This window comes from Peromyscus leucopus, chromosome 8b (genome assembly GCF_004664715.2).
Source record: "Peromyscus leucopus breed LL Stock chromosome 8b, UCI_PerLeu_2.1, whole genome shotgun sequence".
NCBI classification, from domain to species: domain Eukaryota; kingdom Metazoa; phylum Chordata; class Mammalia; order Rodentia; family Cricetidae; genus Peromyscus; species Peromyscus leucopus.
The window spans coordinates 34,805,722-34,824,596 of NC_051086.1; the positions used below are offsets into that span (position 1 = coordinate 34,805,722).

An 18,875-nucleotide genomic window follows, 5' to 3' on the forward strand; every position below is an offset into this window, starting at 1 on the left:
TCCCTCTAGTTTTTGAGATAGTGTCTTGCTTTGTGGCCCAGGCTAACTTCAAACTCACTACCCTTCAACTTCCCTAGCCCTGGGCAATAGCCGGTGCAGGGCTGAAGTTCATAAGAGAAGGAAAATGAACTCTTCGTATTCCCGTTTTCAAACCCAGGTGTAAGAGGAAGCCCAAATAACCCAGTCAGTTGAGGAGACAGAGACCAGAACTGGGAGGGCAGAACTTGCCAGGCACAGCACTGGAGGAAATTACTCCAGAAGTTAGCATGGACAATCCGTGTCTGTGCAGTCGTGGAGTAGAACCCAAGGGACCACATCTGGAGAAAGAACAAGTCCACTAGAGTGAAGTTCAAGAATACAGTAAAATTTAGCATGTATTACAATTTTATAATGTAGAATTAGTAAGACATGCACAAAGTAAGTGTGACCCATAACCAGGAGAAAAATCTGTCCGAAGAAATGGACCCAGCAGTGACGAAGATGATAGGATTACCACACAGGGAGAGACAGCTCCGGTGGGCTGCGGATGGGGCTCAGTTGGTAGAATCCGCCTAGCCTGCGTGAAGCTGTGCAAATTCTGCGTGGATTAAGCATGGTGGATCATGCAGGTAATCTGCTCCATAGCAAGTTCAAGGCCAGCTAGGTTGTATGTGCCCCGACTCAAGACATTAAGTTTGAAAGGCTCTTCTCTGTTTCTTTTATTACACTTACTTAGTCGGGAGCAAGGGTGTGTGCCATGCTGCAAGTGGAGGCCAACAGACAGTTGTGGGTGTCAGTTCTCTCATCCGCCCTGGGGTTCTGGGATCAAATTTAGGTCACTGGGCTCAGTGGCAAGCCCCTTTACCTGTTGAGCCATCTTGCTGGCCCTTTTTCTTTATTTATTTTAAATGTAAAGAGATCCTGTGACCAAGGATTTAAAGGAAAACCTGTACTCAATGAGGAGATAAATGAAAGATAATAAACACGTCTTTATAGTCCAGGCTAGCTCTGAACATGCTCTGTAGCCAAGGATAGCCTTAAACTTGTGTTCTTCCTGCGTCTACCTCCCCATTGCCGGATTACAGTCATGGCCCCTATGTCTGGCAGATCCCTGATTGTACTGTAAAAATATCTTGTTTTTGTTTTAGCTTCAGAAGAACTCACTATTGCTGGCATGACTTTTACGACTTTTGATCTGGGTGGGCACATCCAAGGTAAGCTTCGATTTCTCTTAGTCTCTGTTTTATCTTAACTTAGTAAATATGGCAGCTATGGTCCAGAGCTTGGAACTGCATGCTCTTCAAGTAAGGCAGAGTAAGGTCAAGGGTGTGCTTTGAGAGCCAAGAGGGTTTTCATGATCGTTCTGACTCACTGGAGTCTGAACTGCTTGTGCTGGTGAGGTATGAAGCAAATTCAGCTTCCATTTTCTCTTTGCATCAGGCTCCTCTCACCTGTTGTCCAAATCCTATTATGAGCCTGTGATGCAGCCCCCAAAGCCCGCAGCAACTCACCGTTTCTTATAACACAGACTTGTCATTGTCCCAGCGTTCTCTGTGGTCCTTGCTCTTCCCATGTCTCCCACTAGAGCTGACTTCTTGTTCTCCCCTCTGCTCTTGCTCACAAATCCCCATCTGTGAGATGGGACTCCCTCCCTGGAGAAGCCACCCTAGCGAGGAGTGCTCCAGCTGTACATATGTGGGACTTAGTGCCTCTGTGTACATCTGTGCAGGACCTGAACCCTAAGATGAACTTCTGTGGACTAACATCCTGTCCGGGTGGGTTTTTTTTTGTTTTTTTGGGTTTGTTTTTTTTGTTTGTTTTTTGTTTTGTTTTTCGAGACAAGGTTTTATCTGTGTAGTTTTGGAGCCTGTCCTGGAACTCACTCTGTAGCCCAGGCTGGCCTTGAACTCACAGAAATCCGCCTGGCTCTGCCTCCCAGTGCTGGGATTAAAGGCATGCGCCACCACCGCCTGGCCCTGTCTGTTTTTTATATCCCAGTCGCTCTTAGCATGTGGGGCACGTGGTGTAGCACAGTTAGTGAACACTCCAGACCTAGAGGCCCGTAAGCCTGCTGTTCGAGCTAGTGCTCTTCTGGAAGCCTCGTGCTGGGCTGGGGTGCCAGCTCTATAGTGCTGATGCTCTGTGGTAGAGCTTTCCACCTCCCATGCACTTCCTTCTCAGCACCATAAGAATAATAATAGTCAAATCGTTTTTAAAAAATGGTGCGACATATATTTGAAAAGGTTTTCAGTGGCTGTGGCTAGTGAAAGCACACATTTGAGACACACATTGGTTAATCTCTGGGGTATCAAGATTAGAGAATTAGAATCCAGAGCTGGGGAGATGGCCAGTGGGTAACAGTGCTTCCCTTGCAAGTCTGAAAACCTGAATTCAATTCCCAGAATCCACAGTGAGAGAGAACAGACTCCAGAGGTTATTCTCTAAACTCCACAAGCTTGCTCTTGCACACACACTTGTACTCACAGACACATCATTAATAATAATAATAATAATAATAATAATAATAATAATAAAAACTTAGAATCAAATGGCGTTTGCCTGAAATTTCATCTCTATAGTGTTTTCCAGATGGACTACAAAGCTCAAGTCAGAGCGTGGTTTCTCGTGGGCACTCTAAGAGTTGCCTTCTCACGGCTGTTCTTGTAGAGGACTGAGGTTTGGCTCCTAGAACCCACATGGCTGCTGACAACTGTCCTTAACTCCAGTTCCAGGGATCTGGTGCCCTCTTCTGGCCTTCACAGGAACCAGGCACACACAGTACACATACATACATGCAGACAATACACTCATACACATAAAATAAAAACAATAAGAGCTGGGCAGTGGTGGCACATGCCTTTAATCCCAGCACGTGGGAGGCAGAGCCAGGTGGACCTCTGTGAGTTCAAGGCCAGCCTGGTCTCCAAAGCAAGTTCCAGGAAAGGTGCAAAGCTACACAGAGAGACCCTGTCTCGACAAAACAAAACAAAACAAACAAACAAAAAACAATAAAATCTTTTTAAAAAATAAAAATTGAGCCAGGCAGTGGTGGTGTACACCTTTAGTCCCAGCACTTGGGGGGAGGCAGAGGCAAGCAGATCTCTGTGAGTCTGAGGCCAGGCTTGCTACAGAGCGAGTTCCAGGACAGCCAGGGTTTCACAGAGAAACCCAGTCTTGAAAAACCAAAACACCTAAATAGATAAATAAATATAAATAAATAAATAAAAGTTGGTTTTTCTTTTGAAAACCTTTAATTGGAACAATTATCCTCATGTTTTCCTATACTTTAGTTAATTTTTTTAAATAATAAATTATAAAGATTTTATAAAAATTATAAATTTTTATTTGTAAAAATTCTTTGATATGTATATAATGATACTACTTATTTAAAGATGAAGGCAAATTTGAATACTAGTGAGATGGCTGTACTTGCTTATTTTTACATAAAGAGTTAAACCCTAGCTGAAATATTTTATACTGTGAGACAGAGAATCTTTAGCATTTTTCAAACTTTTTTTAAGATTTATTTATTTTTATGTGTATGAGTATTTTACCTGCATATATGTCTGTGTACTACATGTGTGCCTGGTGCCTAGGTCAGATTCCCGGGAACTGGAGTTACAGATGGTTGGGAACCACTATGTGGGTGCTGCGAATCAAACTCAGGTCCTCCGCAGGAGTAATAAGTGCTCTTAACCCCCGAGCCGTCTCTCCAGCCCTCATAGTCGTCAGTGTCAAGAGTCCTGCTTTGCATGAAGGCTTAGCACAGACTGGCAAAGTATGTTCAGGCCCATCTTAGAAACTATTGGGAATTCTATCCTAATCCCAAGCTAGAGTTAGTTAATGATTTCCCCCTCCTTTTATGGAACTGAAGTCAGCAACTTAACCAGCAGTTTTTATAATGAGACATTCAAAAGCAATATAATCCTAGAGGAGAAAAGATGAGTAACCCAAATAATAAATGGAAGAAGATGCACAGCACACTTATCATCAGAAACAAGGTAAACGTGAAGACAGTGGAGAAATATTTTTCAAATACCAAAAGAAAAGTTTTTCTTTAGATTTACTTATTTTGAGTGTCTTGCATGCATGTTTGTGCACCGCATGCATGCCTGGTCCCCTTAGGGGTCCAAAGAGGGCATCGGATTCCCTGGAACTGGAGTTACGGATGGTTATGAACCACCTTGTGGGTGCTGGGAATTGAACCCTGGCCCTCTGGAAAAGCATCCATCCCTCATACCCACTGAGCAATCTCTCTAGCCCCCATAAAAATGTTCTTATAGTTGACTATGAAATATCCTTACAAGGTTATATGTTGAACATTCCTGATGGTGGCACTATTTTGGAATTTTTCATTAGTTAACTTTTTTTCTGTTTTGAATACAACAGTTTGTAACTTAGCCACCAAGCCTGTACCTGGTACTAACATCCTTCTGTCGTTGGTTTCATATTTATCATTAGCTAAAACCTAAGAAACTAGAAATGTCAAATATTAATAGTGCACGCACACGTATGTGGTTTTTACTGCTTACATTTGGTTGATGGAGTTCACAGTGGCTCTCTAGTGAACTTAATGAGAGTCACTGCGTCTGAAGGTGCACCACATGTGTGCAGGTGCCTGTGGAAGCAGAAAGTGTGGAATCCCTGTAACTGGAGTTGCTAGTGTTTGTGAGCCACCTGATGGGTTTGGGGAACCAAACTGGGGTCCTCCGGGAGAACAGGAAGCATTCTGAAGCCCTGAGCCATCTCTTCCCTCCTACTTCTGTTTCTTTTCTTTTCTTCTTGTTTTTGTTTTGTTTTTTTGAGACAGGGTTTCTCTGTAGCTTTGGATCCTGTCCTGGCTCTCGCTCTGTAGGCCAGGCTAGCCTCAAAATTACAGAGATCCACCTGCCTCTGCCTCCCCAGTGCTGGGATTAAAGAGGTACACCACCGCCTAGCTAAAGTATGGGCTTTTATTTTTATTTTTTTTTAATTTCCAAGACAGGGTTTCTGTGTGTAACAGCCTCCTTTTTCTGGAGGGTAATGGGGATTGAACCCAGGGCCTTTCACATGCAAAGTATGTGCTCTACCACTGAGCCACATCCCCAGCCCCTAATTCTATTTCTCAATGGGAGGATTTGACATGCCCACAATCAAGGAAAGTCTGAAATTTGTTTTGGTGTTCTAGGAAACATTTGGTACCAAAATCTTTGACAAACAGGCACGTCTCAGAACTCTGGGAACCTGGTTGGCATCTCCATCAGCTGTCGATAGGCTTGACCAACACATAAATCCTAACTCCTGATTGTTTTTGTTAGCCCGAAGAGTATGGAAAAACTACCTTCCTGCTATCAATGGCATCGTATTTCTTGTGGATTGTGCAGACCATGAAAGGCTGTTAGAATCAAAAGAAGAACTTGATGTAAGTTGAACAATTCACACTAAACACAGTGAACTCCCTCTGGGCAGCCTGAGGAATAGGTGCAGATTGAGCTGTCGGAGGAGCCTTCCTGCAGTGTCTTGGCAAACTCCTAGCTCTGTTGGACTCCGCGATGGTTTTCACTGGGGATGACTCTGTTTAGAACAAAGAGGGAGTAGACTACAGTAGCTCTTATTAGTGAAGAAGTGCTAACACCCTTCTGAAGACTGAGTTCATCCTCTCCAGAGTGTGCCCCGCATGTGTGTGCATGCCTGCTCACTCCTGAAGCCATGTGTGTGCATGCCTGCTCACTCCTGAAGCCATGTGTGTGCATGCCTGCTCACTCCTGAAGCCATGTGTGTGCATGCCTGCTCACTCCTGAAGCCAGCTATCCAGAGTCGTGTCATCTCAGAAGCCCATTCCTTCAACAACTGTCCAGCCAGTGGTCCGGCATGTCCACACCCTCTGCACCCTCTAGGTCAGATACTTGGTAAAGAGGCTCAGCAGTTTCCAGCAAGGCAGAACTAAATCTGAGACCACAGAGTAAAGGGGTCCATGATCTGACGGAAGGCTAACCCCCGCCATTCCTGTATTCACAAAGGTTCTGTGGTCCTGGAACAGGGTCAGTTAGTTGCTGACTCTTCCTTGTGTTTGGTCCTCTACAAGCTCAGTATTGCTTCACTCAGCACCCAGGTCAGCCCTAAGTAGTTGCTGCTGATCCCTCTCAAGCTAATTGCCCAAGGTAGGAACCTAGCTGCAGAACCAGAAGGGAAACCAGATTGCCCCACCTCTAAGGTGTCCACGCTCCCTTAGTGATCTGCATGGTGCGCATCTCCAGAGAGAGCTACAGGGAGATAGGAGAATCTAGCCCAGGGTTTCTTTTCTTTTTTTTTTTAGCCCAGGGTTTCTTAATGCTCACTTTCAAACGTGAGGGAATCAAACGTGATTAAGCAGGCCAGGGTGTCGTGATACAGTGAAGAGTGAGCCCTTGGCTGTTTGGCATCTTCTCCAATAAGCTTTAAATCAACTTGTCTTTCCTGTTATTTGCTTTGTCTCAGTCACTGATGACAGACGAAACCATTGCCAATGTGCCTATACTAATTCTTGGAAATAAGATCGACAGACCCGAAGCCATCAGTGAAGAGAGGTTACGAGAGATGTTCGGCTTATATGGGCAGACAACAGGAAAGGTAAAACCCTTTTTTTAAATTTATTGTATATTTCTTTATTTATTTTTGAGACAAGATGTCACCATGTAGCTCTAGCTGTCTTGGAACTCACTATGTAGACCAGATGGAATATATATATATATATGAGCCCTCAGCTTCCATTTTAAAGTCCTGGATGGCTGGGAATTCACTTCTATAGACCAGGCTGCTGCCCCTGCTTCCTGTGTGCTGAGATTAAAGGTGTGTGCTACCATGCCTGGATTTTTATTTGTTCTTTTCTTTAAGTACTTCCAGTGTGTTGTTACCAGAAATTAACCTAGAACCCTACATATATTCAACCATTAAGCCGGATTCTTAGCCTATATTTTATGTTCTGGTTCTGAACCTACATTTTATAATTATTTATAATTTTTTTGTTTTGTTTTTCAAGACAGGGTTTCTCTGTAGAATAACCCTAGCTATCCTGGAATTTGATTTGTGAATTGAACCCAGTTCCTGTGCAAGAACAAATGTTCTTAACCACTGTGCATCTCTCCAATACCCCTTCTTTTTTATTTATTTATTTTTTATTTTTATTTTTTGGAGCTGAGGATCGAACCCAGGGCCTTGCGCTTGCTAGGCAAGTGCTCTACCATTGAGCTAAATCCCCAAACCCTCTTTTTTATTTTTTAAAAATATTTTATTTAATTTTATGTGCACTTGTGTGAGGGTGTCAGATTCCCTGGAACTGAGTTACAGACAGCTGTGAGCTGCCATGTGGGTGCTGGGAATTGAACCCCAGTTCTCTGGAAGAGCAGTCAGTGTTCTTAACCACTGAGCCATCTCTCCAGCCCTCCTTCTCCTTTTTACAATTTTGACTTAATGTGTGTGTTGCCTGCATGTCTGTCTCTATACTACATATATGCCTGGTGCACTAGGAGGCCACAAGAGGGCATCCCCTGGAACTGGAGTTACAGACTGTTGTGAGCTGCCACATGGGTGCTAAGAATCCAACCTAAGTCCTCTAGAAGAGCAGCAGCAGTTGCTATTAAGCACTGGGCTGTCTCTCCAGCTCCAGTCAGGACACACTATTCTTTTGTTAATGTAAATAGCCACACCGACCAATCACTCCACCAGAGCTCGCTCCTTCCTTCCTTCCTTCCTTCCTTCCTTCCTTCCTTCCTTCCTTCCTTCCTTCCTTCCTTCCTTCCTTTCCTTTCCTTTCCTTTCCCCTTTCCCTTTCCCTTTCCCTTCCCTCCCTTCCTTCCTCCTCCTTCCTTCCTTCCTTCCTTCCTTCCTTCCTCCCTCCCTCCCTTTTCTTTTTTCTATCTTTCTTTCCTTCCTTCCTTCCTTCCTTTTTTTTTCTAGACAGGGTTTCTCTGTGTAACAGTCCTGGCTGTCCTGGAACTCACTCTGTAGACCAGGCTGGCCTCGAATTCACAGAGATCCTCCTGCCTCTGTCTCCCAAGTGCTGGGACCAAAGACATGCGCCACCACGGCCTAGCTAGAGCTATTTTTATTTATAGTGGATTTGTTGAGGTATGGGGTGGGGCATGTTAGTACTGAAAAGTTCTAGAAAGCCACAGGACATGGTGCTACATGTCTGACATCCCAGTACTTGGGAAGCTGAGGCAAGAGGATGACAAGTTTAAGACTACCCTGGGTGCTATATAGTGACACTGTCTCAACAAAACCAAAAGGAAAAAGAAAGAAAAGAAGTATTCTCAGATAAGCCATGGAGTGAACTTCATGGTTTATAAACAGAACCTCCTCAGTTCACACATGCTCTTTCAGGGCAAGGAAATACTGCAGCAGAGGGCGGGACTCAGCGCTCTTCGCTCATCCTAGCCCTCTGCCTTCTTCGTAATAATCTGTTCCCTACCAGTTTTAAGCAATGGTCTCACTGTAGCCAAGGCTGTCCTTGAACTTAGATCTTCTTGAGTGCTGGGATTACAGGGATATGCCAGCACCTTGCAGAATGTTGTCTTAAATGTCAGCCAAGAAGATTTGGAATTTTTTTTTCTTTTTTGATTTTTGAAATAGGGTCTTACTTTCTAGCCTGGGCTGTCTGGGAACTTGAGATCCTCCAGCCTCAGGCTCTGAGTGCTAGAAAAACAGGCGTGTCTCCATGCTCAGATGGTTGTTTTATTTCTGTGTACTTCCCAAGCTCACAGCTTTCCCACTCATTGGCCACATTGACACAGTAGAGTAAGAAGAAGTTCATGTGTGAGGGGACTTGGATTCTAAGCACCCATGGCTTTATCATTGACGTCCTTTGTTTTGAAGGAGAATCTGCAATGTGCGGGGAGTAGTACTTTTATTCCATGAAACCCCAACCTAACAGCTCTCTTCTCTTCCAGGGCAGTGTGTCGCTGAAGGAGCTGAACGCCAGGCCTCTGGAAGTGTTCATGTGCAGTGTGCTGAAAAGACAAGGCTATGGAGAAGGCTTCCGCTGGATGGCCCAGTACATCGATTAGCAGCCTTCCTGCCCACTCACATCCAGGCCTCTGAGATCCATCCCCCAACATGCATAACTTGAATTCAATAGACTTTTGTTGGTTTCAGAATAGGAGTTTTTTAGATTATTAATATATCTACCTGAGTGGGAATTGCAAACTGATTCAAGTTTGAATATCACAATGTTAGCTTTCTAATTCCATACAGATAGTTTTTACAGTTTACAGCCCCACATCAACCCCGTCACCGTTTATAAAGATCAGCTTCCCAGCGGTACATTTGAAGCACTTTTTAACGATGTGAAACTACAAATATAAACCATATTTAAAAGCTCATCATGTGAAACTTTTATGTACTTTTTGGAAATAGTTTTTCAATTTTAGATTGTCTGCCTATCTTATGTACAGTTAAAATCCGCTTATCAGTGATTGCATGATGCCTTACCGTTTTCAAGACTACTTTTTCTTATGCAAACGTCATGCAATAAAACAAACTCCAACGTTTGGCTCTTTGTTGCGCAGCTGTTTCATTTGGATGTATCATATGTGGCTAGTGTGCTCTGGAAATGTGAGGGTTTAATAGCACACGTAGGAGAGGGGGGCTGATGGGCACGGAGGTTCCTGCAGATGTCAGGATGGTGCCGAAGCCCTTGCTTGCACTCAGCACACGGCAGCTGGAGTCCAGTGCCTGACTCCAGGGTTCTGAATCCTTCACTGTCCTTACCAGTCATTCCACCGGCCATTGCTACCACGGCTGCAGTCTGTGGCCTATCCTGTCCTGCAGGCTCTTCAGCCCACACTAGCCACTCTCAGAATTTAGTGATTCCTTGTCAAAACTAGTGACAGATGACCCGGCTGTCCACATTGAGAGTCACTCCCAGGGCTCCAAAAGGGAGCAGTCTAGCCTAGAGACCTGCGTTGCCCAGGGGAAAGCGGCGGCTCTTGAGTGGGTTCTGCTCCTATCCCGTGGCTCCTCTGCACTGGGCATGCTTTCTTTCCTGAGAGGAGGAAGACGAGAGCTTGTTTGGTGCCATCTTTACCTCGCTGGCACTCAGCTTGCTCGTCTCCCATAGCACAAAGCCCTGACTTCTGCATGTGATAACCACCGTGAGTGTTCACGTGTTACTGCTCTGTTCACGACTACAGCTCTGGCTAGTTGTTTAAAGCGTTTTAATTCTCCAAAAAGCTCTTAATGCCTGAAGCTATTCCCATCATTAACAAAAATGAAAAGTGACAATTTTTTTGTTTTTTGAATCAGCCTTTGTTCATGCAGAGGAGAGTAAGCTGCCATGCTCATCTTAGATGGTGGCCTAAAAAATATAAATGGGGACCAGTTGCTCTGCCTTAGGTCTCCCTGATTTTGTTTATTTTTTTTTCTGTCTGTAAATCCATATTATTTATATTTCCCCAAATCGGAAGCAATCATGATAATTGAGTATAGTCGTTTTTTCATTTCCACAAGTTTATGTTACCTTTTCAACCAATGATGTGTATAATTGGAAAAATCAAAACCTACTATTCTCTAAAAAGAGTAGAAAAGCCATCCCCAGGCTGGGCCAAAGGATCAATGCCAGACAGTGCAGCCTAGATATGACAGATTTTACCTTTTGACACTGACCAAGAAGATGTGACAATTTTCTCCAGGCCCTTTTTTAAAAGGATTAAGGACAGCTGCTAAAAAACAAACAAACAAAAAGAAACAAAAAAACCCAGATTGCTTTTGTTCTGCATTTGGTCCCAGATATTAAAAAAAAAAGGGAGGGGGGACTTTAGGGTATGACTAGGTCCCAGCTGTTAAAAATAGTTCCAAAAGTCTACAACAATCAAGACAGAGGACATAGGCTTTTAAAGTCCTATAGAAAACCCTGGTGTCCGCCCAGCCCTGGGTCCTAGACATCAACAAACCCTTCCAGCTCTATGCAGATGAGGGCCGGGAATCTCAAAGCAAATTCTTATTCAATTCCTGGGGCTTTGGAAGCGGCTGATGGCTTTATCTATCCAAGAGGTTTGACCCAATCTCGGTTGGGTGGCCTGTGTGTGTGTGTCTGGTGAAGGAGGTTAAGAAAGCTGACTGGAGCAGGCAGTGTTCCTGGCTGCCCTGCAGTTGGTTGATGCTATCCTGTTGGGCACTCTGGAAAGATGATGTCAAACACATTGGTGACTCATTACCAAGCACTGCTCCTGGACCAGCCCCATACCAGGTTCTGCAAAACATCAGCCCTCAACCCTGCTGCTAGCCTGTTACCAGATGACGTCCCTGAAGAACCTCTGCGTGACTGCCCTGAGGTAATGGACCTGAGTCAAGCTGTCAGGCCTGTTGCAGAAGGTGGATGAGGTACTGTATACTGAGGGGAGCAGTTTTGTCCAGAATGGAATCAGGTACGACAGGGCTGCAGTGGAAACCCAGGATGGGACTGTTTGGTTGCATTTACTTAACCAAGGGTCCTCAGCTCAGTGAGCCACGCTCCTAGCACTAACTCAGGCACTCTGTTGGGGAACAGGCAAGTCTGTCACTATATATACTGAGAGCCAGTCTGCCTTTACCACAGCCCACATACATGGGGCCCTGTACCGAGAAAGAAGGATCCTCACTTCCATCCAGAAGATCAAGAACAAAGAGGAGATCTTGACACTCTTAGAAACCATCTGGCGACCCAAGGAAGTACCCATTGTCTATTGCAAGGGACAGCAAAAGGGAGACCCCCAAACACAAGGTAACAAGAGAGCAGACTTGGCTGCCTGGGAGGCGTCCCTAGAACCAGTCAGTCTCCTCTAGGTTTTGTTTGACCTGCTTTAATGCCCAGACTATACACTGGAGGAGACTGACCGGGCCAAGCAAGAGGATACAAGACAAGATGAAAGAGTCTGCTTGCTGGATGTCACCAGACAAAAGGAAGGTCTGCACTTTTTTTTTTTTTTTTTTCTGAGACAGGGTTTCTCTGTAGCTTTGGAGCCTGTCCTGAAGCTCACTCTGTAGACCAGGCTGGCCTCAAACTCACAGAGATCCATCTGTCTCTGCCTCCCAAGTGTTGGGATTAAAGGTGTGCACTACCACTGCCCAACTAAGGTCTGTACTTTTTTTTTTCAGAGCTGAGGACCGAACCCAGGGCCTTGTGCTTGCTAGGCAAGCGCTCTACCACTGAGCTAAATCCCCAACCCCGGTCTGTACTTCTAATAGCTCTTGAAAACCAACTAGTAATGGAGCTCCACCAAGTCACTCATCTTGGGAGGAGGCAGTTCCAAAAAACTTCCGAGCTCCTCAGACTCCACTCTATGCCCCAGCCAAAGAGTTCTCTAGATGGGGAAACGCTTCCTACTCTAAGGTGGCTTGCTCTTAATTAAACCTCCTTTCCTACTCTGACACTGGGATCAAAGAACAAAGACGATGATAGAGGATGCTCCTAACCATCTAGAAAGGAAGATGCTGCATCTGGCAGAAACCCTTCTGCCAGAGGCACACACACAGTGCACTTTACACACACACACACACACACATACACACACACACACACACACACACACACACACACACAGGCAAGACACTCGAATCCCGCAAAATAAAAGTAAATCTTAAAAAAAGGAGGTGTGTGGATGGAGCATGGAGCTCAGCGGTAGAGTGCTTGTCTAGCATGAACAAGCTATGAGTTCAATCCCTGGCACAAAAAACCCCCCAAAATTAAGTATTGTTTGTATTGTATTGTTTAAACATATTAAAAAAAAAGGTGATGTTTCAAAAATTCAAAAAAAAAGCATGACAAAAATAGAGATTAAGAGATATAAAGCAGAGCGGGGCAGTGGTGGTGCACGCCTATAATCTCAGTACTCAGGAGGCAGAGGCAGGTGGATCTCTGTGAGTTCAAGGCCAGCCTGGTCTATAAAGTGAGTCCCAGGACAGCCAGGACTGTTACACAGAGAAACCCTGTCTCAGAAAACAAAACAAAAAAAACCAAAACAAACAAAAGAGATATAAAGCCCTTAATACAAAATAAATAGAAAATAAATGGTTACTTATATTAATATAAAAAGGTTCTATACCCATCTAACTGGGTATAGTAACTCATACCTGTAATCCCGGCTTCTGGGTAGCTGGGGCAGAAACTGTGCCAAACATTTGAGCCCAGCCTGAGGTACAGCATGAGGCTCTGTCTGGTTGATAAACCCCACCCCCACGAAAGCAAAAATAAACATGGTAGTGTTCTCCTATAATTAGGTAGGAGAATCACAAAGTTCAAGGCCAGAGTGGACAACAGAGCTGGACCCTCTCTTAAAAAATGTTCTGCACTGAGTTAAGAAAAATAGTTATGTTCTGATCAAGAGCTAAATTATCAAAACTACACATTGAAGCTTCTCATCTGTTATTGTTAATCTAAATTTCAATTTAATGCTTTTTGTCTGTTTCAGACAGTGTCTGTGTAGCCCTGGATAGCCTGGAACTCCAGGGTGGCTTTGATCTTACAGAGATCTTCACACCTCTGCCTCATGAGTTGTGGCATTAAAGACATGCATTTCCAAGCTTGATCAGGTTTTTACATTTTATCAACAACAACAAAAACCAGCAAGCCCGTGTGCAGGTGTTACTGCTACCGACCTTAGGCTCAACTATAGAATGTGTGATATTAGCTCCTCCATGAGGAAGTCCTTGGATTCTGTTAAGACCTTCTCAGTCCAGAGTCCAGTCAATGTCCTCACTTGACATTGCAGGGCAGCCGGGATTTAAAAGGTCCCCAGTACAGGAGGAGCCCACAGTTTGCTGAAGGTGCCATTCTGAACCATCAAGAACATTGACCCTCCATGATTGCTCAGGACTTTGGTGACACTTTCTTACACAACACAAAGTAATCAGATGAAGCAGTGTACTCCAGAGCAAGCTTGGTTTCAGTGTGCCCCACCCCGGGGGAAATCGATACCAAGTTACTTTTTGGGGAAGCCACACGGAAGGGCAGACATAGTCCAGCAAGTCTTTAAAAAGGGATGTTATGTTTTAAATTTTAGTTGAATTATTTTGGGAGTTTCAGGATGGCAATTGTATAGTTCTCCTTGAGATTTCAGAACCAAATTCATTACCAAATATCAACCAGAAAAGATTCCTGTCCAAATGGCCAACCTCACTCGGGTTTCCACATTCCCTGCTCCTCGTGGTCTAGTGATCAGTCAGCTGCCACCAGAGTGCACAGCAATCGGGGAATGGAGTCAGGGTACGTTTTAATGATGCAAGTGTGTAGCTGAACGCAGAGCACGTTGGTAAGTTGCTGGGAATGGCTCGGTGTTACACTCATTTGAACTCTCGGTGCTGTAGAGCTGAAGTCAGTGTGGATTCTAAGGACAGTGTGTCCAGAGCATCCAGTGTGACTCAAGACGTTTCTGTTTGCCTTTGTATAGTTATAAAGAACAGCTAGCTGTTACACGTTCTTGTGTTAAATTGATCATGTTTTACCATTTTATTATTTTTTTTTATTTTGCTTTTTGAGACAGAGTTTCTCTGTGTAACAAACAGCCCTGGCTATCCTGGAACTCACTCTGTAGACTGGCCTCCAACGCACAGATTCATCTGTCTCTGCCTCCTCAGTTCTGAATTAAAGCGTGCGCCACCACCGTGATGGGTGATGTCATTCTGTATGCTATAAAAATGTGTTGCTCTGATTGGTTGATAAATAAAGCTGTTTGGCCAATGGTGAGGCAGAATAAGGTTAGGCAGGACATTCTAACTGGAGAGACAGGAGAGAATTAAAGAGATCAAGGAGACGCTGATAGCTGCTGCCAGGAGAAGCAAGATGTAGATACTGGTAAGCCACAAGCCATGTGGCAAAGTATAGATTTATAGAAATGGGCTGATTTAAGATGTAAGAGCTAGCTAGCTAGAAGCCTGAACCATTAGGCCATACACTTTATAATTAATACAAGCCTCTGTGTGTTCATTTGGGTCTGAGTGGCTGCAGGATGGTGCGGGGAGGGTTGGACCAGGAAAACTTCAGCTACACCACTGTCTGGCTTCCTTCTGGTTTTTTAAATCAATGTCTTTCACCATTCTGAAGTTCACTGATTAGGCTAGCTGCCTGGCTAGTAATCTGTGTCCACCTGGCTTAAAAGCACAGGCTATCACACTTAGATTTGTTGTTGTTGTTGTTGTTGTTGTTGTTCAAGACAGGTTTCTCTGTGTAGCTTTGGTGCCTGTCCTGGATCTTGCTTTGTAGACTAGGCTGGTCTCAAACTCACAGAGATCTGCCTGGCTCTGCCTCCCGAGTGCTGGGATTAAAGGTGTGCGCCGCCACCCGGCCACACTTAGGTTTCCAAGTGGGTTCTGAGACTCCAACTCAGGTCTTTCTGCTTGCATGGTTAGCACTTCACCAGTTCACCAGCCGACCCATTTCCTCAGCCACCCACGGTTTTACCTACACAGAGGTTCTCCAGCATGTACTGAAGTTCCTGGGGAAATTTTAAAATTTAAAACTCTTACTGTATCTCTGCTACCCTCCCCTTCCTCCCTCCCCCAATGCTGCTATGACAGGACTAGCGAGATGGTCAGTGGTTAAGAGCAGTGGCTGCTCTTGCAGAGGGAGGTCCCCTGTTCAGTTCTCAGCACCCACATGGCAGCACACAACCATCTGATGCCCTCCTCTGACCTCCCTGGGCACTAAACACACATGTGATAACACACATACATGCAAATAAAACACCTAGACACATACAATAAGATTAAAAAAAAAATCAAATGTCACAATGGTGTCAGTGATAAACACTGGGCATGACAAACAGGCAGATAACTGTGCAAAAATAAAATGAAATTTTCTTCCTTACTGGCTCCTGGGGGTTGGGTTAATGGAGAATAGACTTCCTCTACTCAAAAGAATTTGCATGGGGCTGGAGAGATGGCTCAGAGGTTAAGAGCATTGGCTGTTCTTCCAGAGGTCCTGAGTTCAATTCCCAGCAATCACATGGTGGTTCACAACCATCTACAGTGAGATCTGGTGCCCTCTTCTGGCCTTCAGGCCAAACATTCACTGTATGTATAATAAATAAATCTTAAAAAAAAATTTTTTTTTTTGCATGATGGCCTGGAGAAATGGCTCAGCAGTTAAGAGCACCTGGCTGCTCTTCCAGAGGACACAGGTTCAATTCCCAGCATCCACACAGCAGCTCACAACTGTCTCCAGTCCCAGTGTGATCTGACGCCCTCTTCTGGCCTCCACAGGCATTGTATACATGTGAAGCACAGACATACACCCATACACATAAAAATAATAATTAAAATGTTAAGAAAAAGTGACTTAAAAAGTTTGCATGTGCTGGGCAGTGGTGGCACACACTTTTAATCCCAGGACTGGGGAGGTAGAGGCAGACAGATCTCTATGAGTTCAGGCCTGCCTGGTCTACAGAGTGAGTTCCAAGACAGCCAGGGCTACACAGAAAGAAAAAAAAAAGGAAAAAACAAAAAGAGAAAGTTTAATATGAAATTCAGTGGGACTGCAGTCCTATTTCATCTGGCACTGGCCACATTGCAGAAAGCTGAGAGGATGTAAACATGACAAGTATTGGCACCACCTTCCAGGTCTCATCTAGATCTCGGGTTTTCACTGCCCCCAACCAGACCTTAAGCTTGAGTTGGTTTCTAGTCCCTGGTTAGGAAGCCAGACAAGGTTGGTCGCAGTTTAGAGAAAAGCATGTTGACTTCCCTCCGTTTAGGGCCTTCAATACTGAGAGGGGAGGGAACCCTCAGTAAGTCAAGGCAGGAGAGCTTTAACCTATTCTGGCTGTAGAGAATCTAAGGACACTTCCCTGTGGACAAAACCCTGTGACTCCAGGACCCGGCTCAACAGCTCCTGGAGGAAGCCAGCCGGGGCTGTTCTCCTTCCCTGAGCGCCTGGCAGCAGATGGCAGGGCATGGAGCTATTTAGAGAACGGTCTTGGAATTTGTCCCTAGCCCAGCTTCTATTTGGGGCCAGGCAGAGAATCAACAGGCCCCTTGCACAGTCTGGCAGTCAGGTAGCCATGGAGGCCCCCTTGGATTCTCCAGCCATCAGTCTCGATCACCAGGGGGCTGGGCAGTCTTTTATGTAATCATCCTTCAGTATTGCCCTGGACAAAATGAGGACAGGGCATCTCCTCACTGGAGGGCTGTCAGTCAGAGTCTCTCTTCCTCAAACACTTACATGGAGGCAAGCTGTAATTGTTTCCAGGTATTTAACCGAGTGTGTGTGGAAGTGCCGGAGTCCGGCTTAGACTCTTGGGCTCCATTTCTTTCTCTTTCCCTGTTAGTCATTCAGCAGGTATTTCCTATAGCCTGCCAGCTGGGGGCTACCATGGTGGCATAAGCCTGTAATCCCAACATTCAAGAGACTGAGGCAGGAGGATTGCCATCAGTTTGAGACAAGCTTGGGCTATATAGTGAATCCTCGTTTAAAAAAATAAATGGTTGGGGCTGGAGAGATAGCTCAGAGGTTAAGAGCACTGACTGCTCTTCCGGAGGTTCTGAGTTCAATTCCCAGCACCCACATGGTGGCTCACAACCATCTGTAATGAGATCTGGTGCCATCTTCTGGCTAAAGGCATACATGCAGTTAGAGCTCTCATATACACAAAATAAGTAAATAGCTGGGGGGGGGGGTGCGGCGGCGGCGCACGCCTTTAAACCCTGCACTTGGGAGGCAGAGGCAGGTGGCCCGCTGTGAGTTTGAGGCCAGCCTGGTCTACATCGCGAGATCCAGGACAGGCTCCAAAACTACACAGAGAAACCTTGTCTTGAAAAACCAAAAGAAAAAAAAAAGGTAAATAAATCTTAATGGATGGATACTCATAATCTCAGTACCCAGAGACGGAGGCAGGAGGATCAAGGATTTCAAGTTAGCCTGATGAGAGGAGGAGACAGGAGTCTAGAATGGGCCTTTCCCAGCTCTCAACCCACTTATATTATTTTACTATTGAAGTGTTCATGCATGTGTGTGGTGGTTTAAAAGAAAATGGCCCCCAAAGGGAGCGGCACTATTTGGAAGTGTGGCCTTGTTGAAGGAAGTGCGTCACTGTGGGGTGGGCTTTGAGGTCTCTCTTGATCAAAGCTCCCCTCAGTGTGAGTCAGTCAACTTCCTGTTGCTTCTGAGTCAAGATGTAGGACTCTCAGCTCCAGCACCACATCTGCCTGCACACCGCCATGCTCCTTCCTCGCCGTGATGATAATAGACTGAACCTCTGAAACTGTAAGGGAGCCCCCTCAATTAAATGTTTTCATTTATAAAAGTTGCCGTGGTTATGGTGTCTCTTCTGAGGAATAAAAATCTAACTAAGAGTGTGTATATGTGTGTGTGTGCATGTGCATGTACACACATGTGCTACTGCATACATGTGGCCAGCAGAGGACACAGGGTTAGTTTTCTCCTTTCCCCTTGTGAATTTTGGGGTCAAACTCAGGCCATCAGGTGTGGCAGCCCCTTTACCCACTGAGCCCATTTCTTAACCGCTATAATGAGTTCTTTAGGCCCAATGCTGATTCCAACACCAACATTGCATGGTGCATGACCTTTTTCTTTCTTTTTTTATTTTAGTTTTTTGCGTTTTTTTTTTTTCCAGACAGGGTTTCTCTGTGTAGTTTTGGTGCCTGTCCTGGATCTCGCTCTGTAGACCAGGCTGGCCTCAAACTCACAGAGATCCGCCTGGCTCTGCCTCTGGGACTAAAGGCGTGCGCCACCACCGCCTGGCTGAGCTTGTTTTCTAAGCTTAGAGCCATTGCCCCCTGGGCTCATGGGCACATGGACCATTGGATCAAGAAAGATCGTTTGAAGTCAGGATTATCCTGAGATGTGTCCTTAAAATGGCACACTGGCCATTGAGCTTGTACACTGACATGTGGAGGCACTGCAGAAGATTCTGGTCTAAAGCAAAACTAGAACACACACTGGGCTGCAG

The 18,875-nt window shown here is 45.1% G+C and overlaps 1 protein-coding gene across 2 annotated transcripts in view; it reads left to right on the forward strand.

Moving 5' to 3' along the window:
• The window catches only part of Sar1b (secretion associated Ras related GTPase 1B), a 28,706-nt gene extending 19,218 nt beyond the window's left edge, over nt 1–9,488 (forward strand). For both annotated transcript variants that reach the window (XM_028857225.1, XM_028857226.2), the window contains 4 exons: nt 1,128–1,193; nt 5,277–5,380; nt 6,436–6,567; nt 8,886–9,488. In XM_028857225.1, coding sequence (XP_028713058.1) covers nt 1,128–1,193; nt 5,277–5,380; nt 6,436–6,567; nt 8,886–9,002 — 419 coding nt within the window. In that variant the 3' untranslated portion in view covers nt 9,003–9,488. The remainder of the gene's footprint in view (nt 1–1,127; nt 1,194–5,276; nt 5,381–6,435; nt 6,568–8,885) is intronic.
• The last annotated feature ends 9,387 nt before the right edge of the window (nt 9,489–18,875 follow it).